At 42.0% G+C, this 7,389-nt stretch overlaps 2 protein-coding genes across 2 annotated transcripts; both read right to left on the bottom strand.

The window, feature by feature from the left end:
* Positions 1-31: 31 nt before the first annotated feature.
* On the bottom strand, positions 32-1,578 carry LOC129543310 (histone H3.1). The gene has a single exon (XM_055406402.2). It carries the CDS (start codon positions 1,527-1,529, stop codon positions 1,119-1,121), a length of 411 nt encoding a protein of 136 aa, XP_055262377.2. The 5' UTR covers positions 1,530-1,578; the 3' UTR covers positions 32-1,118.
* A 4,224-nt stretch (positions 1,579-5,802) lies between these two features.
* On the bottom strand, positions 5,803-7,184 carry LOC129543753 (histone H4). Its single transcript, XM_055407044.2, has one exon. The coding sequence runs from the start codon at positions 7,163-7,165 to the stop codon at positions 6,854-6,856; it is 312 nt and encodes a 103-aa protein (XP_055263019.1). The 5' UTR covers positions 7,166-7,184; the 3' UTR covers positions 5,803-6,853.
* Between the last annotated feature and the right edge of the window lie 205 nt (positions 7,185-7,389).

A 7,389-nucleotide genomic window follows, 5' to 3' on the forward strand; every position in this document is an offset into this window, starting at 1 on the left:
TCAATTCTATTTCTGTGCAACTGGCTATAATAATTGTAGTATAATTGAACAGTTTTATGTGACCCTGTACATTTAAAAAATCTACCCATTTCCTTTAACATATAAGAAAACATTTAGATAAACTCGTCAGTTTTCCTATGACAGCTCATTTTAGGAATTAAGCCTCAGGTGTAACTACTGAGAATCACACTAATACTGTTAACTATAGTAATGCTTAAAGGGGAAATGTTTTTGATTCTACTCCTTTTTATCTAATTTTTTTTTAGTTTCGGTCTCCTCATTTGTAAAGCACTAACAAAATAATAATAGATATTAGGAGATAACTATTGAGTTTACCTTATGAGCTTTACATGACTAATACATGACTTCTGGCCAACTCAATAATGCAACCATCAATTTATTTCTATGTGATAAAACTAGTATTAAACTAACATGAACTCTATCAATCTTTTACTCCTGTAATCAGCAATACATTGAATGGTAATTCCTGTTTGTCCAACAACTTTTATTTTAAATTCTAATTTTACTAAATTTCTAGAGAATTTAATGCAAAGAACTGTTCTAGATGTTCTGGTGGATTTAATATAATTAGATATTTCTCGTGCCTTCCTGGGCCTCATCTCTTGACATCCATCATCTGATGAGGCAGAAACAGACATTAAAAAACTCACTGTGCTATAATCTCAAAGTACAGAACATGGGAAACAAAGTTCTAATATGAAATGCTCTTACTTGGCATTAAAAATATCTTAATATTGGAATTATGAATATACTTTCTTTTCTTACAAGGGCCAAGGCTTTCCAGTTCTCAGCATCCAACTTTCAATACCAGACAGACCCAAGAACAACTATTTCACGTATAAACAATTTCTTAACAATGGCTAACTTGGCCTGAGCGTTATTCATAGACTTGTTTCTGTTAAATTTACCACCTGTTTCTTGTTTTTCCCTTAGTGATTCCCGAGGTAAAATAGCTCACACACACGCACGAAATCCATGTACCACCTCTGCCAAGCTTGTGTTCTACTAACATATTACAGCATCTTTCATAGATTAAGTGATTGGCTCTGAAAAGAGCCTTTGGGTTTAAGTTATTATCAGTCGACAATTAAGCCAATTTATGCCCTCTCTCCGCGAATGCGGCGGGCAAGCTGGATGTCCTTGGGCATGATGGTGACGCGCTTGGCGTGGATGGCACACAGGTTGGTGTCCTCGAAGAGCCCCACCAGGTAGGCCTCGCACGCCTCCTGCAGCGCCATCACGGCCGAGCTCTGGAAGCGCAGGTCGGTCTTGAAGTCCTGCGCGATCTCGCGCACCAGCCGCTGGAACGGCAGCTTGCGGATCAGCAGCTCCGTGGACTTCTGGTAGCGGCGGATCTCGCGCAGGGCCACCGTGCCGGGCCGGTAGCGGTGCGGCTTCTTCACGCCGCCGGTGGCCGGCGCGCTCTTGCGGGCCGCCTTGGTGGCCAGCTGCTTGCGCGGCGCCTTACCGCCGGTGGACTTGCGAGCGGTTTGCTTAGTCCGCGCCATCGCTATCCTGCAAGACAATGGGATTAGACTAGGAGGCTTGCTCCCGTATTTATAAAGGACCAGAATCACTCTGATTGGATTGTGGGCAATTCCTGTTAGTCACGGGCTACTTAATTCCGGAACTGTTTCTAGCTGTTTAACATTGGTTCATCCATCCGGTGCAAATTTCTGATTGGTTCATTTCTATCAGCAGTCATCTTCCCCCTTAAAAAAAAAAAAAAAAAACAACATTTTCCGAGCTGCTTTATTGATAATACACTGTCAAGTATGGTCCACAAGCACATTAATCATTCATTAATGTTGACTTTTTCTCCTGTGTGTATATAAAAAATAGAATATGTCCGTGAAACCCCTTTAGAATCCATACAACTGACATTTTCTGCATAGTTAACTTTTTCATTTGGATTCTAGTCCCGATAATTTCCCCCTCTTTAAGAATTCACCGTCTAAGCCTCTCGAGTCCTATTTCACATCTACAGTTAATGTCTCATTCCCGGTAACATTACACACTGTTAAGATGTGAAGAATTTTGTATTATTAAGAGGTTACGCAGCAAAATCCCAATATTCTGGAATCTCTATATCTTTATTTTCCTGTTTGACTCAAAACTGGTAATTTGGCTCTGTTCTATGTTTTTGACGCACTTAAAATGTCAATCTGGGGTTGATGGCGACATCCTTCAACAAAAGGTTTGCAATGCGGAACCTTAAAAAGATGGCGGCGATCGAGATCCTTCAGCACACTGCAGTGGGCTAGATTCTCGGGACTCTTTCCGAGCCTCAAGGAGTCCGAGACAAACCCACAGTGCTTTTATGAAGACTTGACTAGGCTACATAATAGGATTTCTTTAACTAGTTTTCACATCCAAACGCGAAGACTTTCCTGTAATTAAAAAGTTTTATCGATTTTTAATTAAATGATTTATGTCACGTAACAGTGTTCTGAATCAACCTATAGGAATACATGAACGACTTTCTTTTTGACCCAATAAAGAAAGCAGTTTTTGAACCTTAATTTACATACTATTTATCTATTGGTCAGTTTATGTCCAATTAAAGATCAGATTTGTGAGTCTTTGTTTGTATCCGTGATTTAATACTTGGGATGTCTTGTTCTCGGGTTTATTTCCCCGTTTTTCATGCTGTTTTCCACGCCAGAGATAGCTAAATACGCCCCAGCCTCAAATAATATTAGTCACTCAGTCCTGTCCGACTCTGAGACCCCCATAGAATATAGCCCACCGGGCTCCTCTGTCCATGGGATTCTCCAGGCAAGGAAACTGGAGTAGGTTGCCATTTCCTCCGCCAGGGGATCTTCCTGATCCAGGGATCGAACCCGGCTCTCTTGCATTGCAGGGCAATTCTTTATCGTCTTAGCTTCCAGAGAAGACCCCAGCCTCAAAAAAGGAGTTCCAAAAAGAAGGTGGTGACTAGAAGGAAGATGGCAGGAAATAGAAAACGGCTTAAGGAGAGCTGTTTTGTATATGTCTGTCTATAAAATGCTTAAATAGGTTCACCTGGACACTGGCATCTTGTCCAAGGACTTGGGCATCAAGAACTAGTTTGTCAATGACAACATCGAGATATGGGGGGGAGATGTCGCGCTTGGCACATAAGTGCTTGACCATCACAAAATGCTGGACCATCACATTCAGGGTGATCCAAAGGGCCATGTGCCTGCTCTTGTACATGGAAATGGCTAAGGACTCAGCGTCCAAGAGCATCAAGACTACCACCAAATTACACCAGTTCCAAGTAAAAGTTTTCTCTACTTCTAGCATTCCTCAATGTCTCTTAATAGAGCTACAAATTTTTGTGTATTGAGAGCTATAATATCAAGATTTTTCAGCTTTTTACATTTTTTAAAACAGTGATTCTTTAAAACGCAGGAAACCATAATAAAATATGAGAGGTTAAATTTTTGTTCTTTAGTGCAGGAAAGAATTTGAAATAATTGTGTATTGTAATAAGTATTAGAAGATTCTACTATTCTGGTTTTTATGCTTTTGTTCCTTAAAATATTTTAACTTGTTCTTATATGAATTCATTGTTTAGATTTAAAAATTTTCCGGTGAATACTTGTAGACTTAAAATTGTTTAATGATGGCACTTGTGTTTGGGGTCCCTGATTCAAATAATCTTATGTGTTTCACAAATATTAGTCATGAGAACGTGTTTGTACAGAGAGGCTTAAAATGTCATTTATACAGTGTATAGGCCTAGGGTATTTAGTGGAATCTCAAGAGTTTAATGTCAACCACTAGTGTAGACTATTTCAAAGGTGATTGTTCAAATTTACATTAAAAATAAAAAAAAATTCACCTTATTTTCCTTGAGTCTATTATTGATATAATTAATCCTACATTTTGCTAAAGTAGGGTCTGAAACCCTCATTTTGAGTCATTTAAAATTTTTTATATTCCCTACCTTCAGTCAGCTATAGGTTCTATATTCATTTACGCAGGTGAGGAAAAAAAATCAATCAAAAGAAAGAGAAATAAGATGTAGAAGTGCAGGGAGGGCAGAGGATATGGCAAGAAATGCATAGTTTTCCTGAAAATTTGATAGTTTCTGTATTGCTGAAAGTAAAATAACATCAATAAATTGTTTGCAGTACTTTTCATGACTTACAGACTTGCTATTTGGTACATCAGCTAAGCACTACGGATGTACATGCCAGAGTGTATTGTGTGTGTGTAGTATGGAGGTCCATTTAATTGTGAAACAATATTTGCATTAAAGTTTTTATTTGTTTTTAAATTTCGTTTTCCCCTTAGATAAACACTGTAGTTTCAGTTAAATATATCTTGTTTTAGATGACATGGTAGAATCTTTAGAATCTTAGATGAAGATTTCAAATGTGCTGGCTGTCTTTATTGATGGATAACAGATTGCCTTGAAGTTACTAGCTTCAAGTAACTTCAATCTGTATTATCGCACAGATTCTGTGAGTCTAGGCATGTTTTATCTGGGTCCTCTGTAAGGACGCTGTTGGGAGTGTTATGCAGGGTTGTGGTCTCTTGATTGTTTGGGGGAAATAAATGCTTCCAAACTCACTTAGTGGTTGATTCTTTGTAGTTTTAGGACTGAGAATCTTATTTTCTTCTTGATTGTTGGTTTGAAGCCCTTATAGGCTGGCTAGTCTTCCCTCGGGCTTCCCTGGTGGCTCAGAGGTTAAAGCATCTGCGTCCAATGTGGGAGACCCGGGTTCGATCCCTGGGTCGGGAAGATCCCCTGGAGAAGGAAACGGTAACCCACTCCAGTATTCTTGCCTGGAGAATCCCATGGACGGAGAAGCCTGGTAGGCTACAGTCCACGGGGTCGCAGAGTCGGACACGACTGAGCAACGGAACGGAGTCTTCCCTCAGTTCCTAAAGAGCCCTCTGAGTTTCTTGTCATTTGGACCTGATAACAGGGATGCTTGGTTTGTGAAAACCAGCATGCAGGATTCCCTGGTGGGCCGGTGGTTAAGAATCTGCCCCCCAAATTAGGGGATAGGTGTTTGATTCCTAGTCCAGGAAGATTCCACATACCACAGGGCAACTAATATTGAGCCCTTGAGCCTGAGCTACTGAAGCCCACCCACCTGAGGGCCCATGTTCTGCAACAAGACACCATCGCAATGAGAAGCCCATGCACCATAACGAGAGAAAGACTGCGTGCAGGAATGAAGACCCATCGCAGTCAAAAATACATAAAAGTTGTATTAAAAAACCGAACCAGCATGAAACAGATTGGAAGATGTTGCAATCTTATTGATAACCTAGTCATAATCACAAATTTTTTTACATCCTGTCACCTGTGGTCACATGCTTTGATCAGTAAAAAGAGGTCACAAGTCACATCCACAGTCCAGGGGCTTGATCACACAAGGGTGAACATTAAGACCCAAAATCGTCGTGGGCCAAAAATCGTTGCAACTGACCAAAAAGCAATTACCTAACACTTGTCTCTTTCCCTCACTCTTCCCCTTACACCTGCCCCCACAGTACTGGGATTGGTTCAAATGGCCTACAGGTAGGAAATCTACTTAAGAAAAGGGCACCTAATACCTTGAAGTCCTTTTAAACAGGCCTTTGCCAGTTACTTTGTCTTGAAGCCAAGACAGACGAGTTTGTTCAGTTATTACTTTGGGGACTTCTTTCCCCTTTTCTTTGCAAATGCTGACATATGACAAACCCTGGTGTGGCTGAGTCCCAGCACAGGGCTAGATGTCAATTTGTTTATAGCTAGCGTTCTGACGTTATACATGAGAAAAGGATCCGGAGTGTTCATCAGGTGAATTAGTTGTTGCTTTATTATAGACTACCAGGAAGTAGATTTGACAAGGCAGGAAACAAATCCCAAATTCTTTGTAGATTAAAAAAAACTGACCCGGTAGTTTATGGCCCTCGTGCCACCTAAGCCTCCTCACGGGTGCCTTCACTTCCTTTAGTTCAGTCTTTCATTGTGGCAAGCCACTCCAGTACTCTTGCCTAGAAAATCCCATGGATGGAGGAGCCTGGTGGGCTGCAGTCCGTGGGGTCGCTAAGGGTCTGACACGACTGAGCGACTTCACTTTCACTTTTCACTTTCACACATTGGAGAAGGAAATGGCAACCCACTCCAGTGTTCTTGCCTGGAGAATCCCAGGGACGGGGGACCCTGGTGGGCTTCTGTCTATGGGGTCACACAGAGTCGGACACGACTGAAGTGACGCAGCAGCAGCAGTCTTGAGTTTATTTCCTAGCAGCTGTTTATCAGGTTTTCTTGAGATATGAGGAGGCTATTAAAGTAGTACTTGCATTTGCTCACCAATGGCGCTTACGGCTTATCATCAGACAATATCTCATTTAAAAAGTTTACAAAATTCATTGATTTTGCAGACTAAGGGTTCCTAGTAACAGAGTTCCACAACTTAAAAGCCATTATGTAGCACTGTAACTGCAACATAGGGCAAACATTTAATGCACAGGTTCACAAATGGTAAAAGCCTCTGCCTACAGTACAAGAGACCCAGGTTCGATCCCTCGGTCGGGAAGATCCCCTGGAGAAGGAAATGACAACCCACTCCAGTATTCTCGCCTGGAAAATACAATGGACAGAGCCTACAGTCGCCGGGGTCGCAGAGTCGGACACGACTGAGCGACTTCACTTTTTCACAAACCTGAATTATATTAAAGCAGTTACACCCAGATATCACAAGTTCACTCAGCCCCATTTCCTCACAATAGAAAAGAAAGAAAAAAACAGCTTAATACCACGAGCTCTTTCAAATGAACAGATAGGGGGCCCTGAAAAGGGCCTGATAAACTGATACAGAAACTTTCGTCTGTGGTTTCCGGTTTAGCCGCCAAATCCGTAAAGAGTGCGTCCCTGACGCTTCAGCGCGTAGACAACGTCCATGGCCGTGACCGTCTTTCGCTTGGCGTGTTCGGTGTAGGTGACCGCGTCCCGAATCACGTTTTCCAAAAACACTTTCAGCACCCCGCGAGTTTCCTCGTAAATGAGGCCAGAAATGCGCTTGACCCCACCGCGACGAGCCAAGCGGCGGATCGCGGGTTTAGTAATTCCTTGAATGTTATCCCGCAGAACCTTACGGTGACGCTTTGCGCCTCCTTTCCCAAGGCCTTTTCCACCTTTACCACGTCCAGACATGCCTAAAACGAGGCCAGGAAACCTAGAAACAAATTTAGGCGGTGTGACGAAATTCTTGTTTATAGTCCGGTCGCGGACCTATTTGAAAACTAGGAAAAAGGCGGGTAGGGGGAGGGGCTCATTCGTAACCTAATTTATCCCAGCCCACTAACGCCTGAGAGTCTAGGCGGCGGAGTCGAGAAAATTTCTTAGCTCATTCCTGATTTTCACCTGAAAGAGTCCTG

The sequence above is a fragment of the Moschus berezovskii genome, chromosome 23 (assembly GCF_049115385.1).
Source record: "Moschus berezovskii isolate FMDL1 chromosome 23, NW_MosBer_1.0, whole genome shotgun sequence".
NCBI classification, from domain to species: Eukaryota; Metazoa; Chordata; class Mammalia; order Artiodactyla; family Moschidae; genus Moschus; species Moschus berezovskii.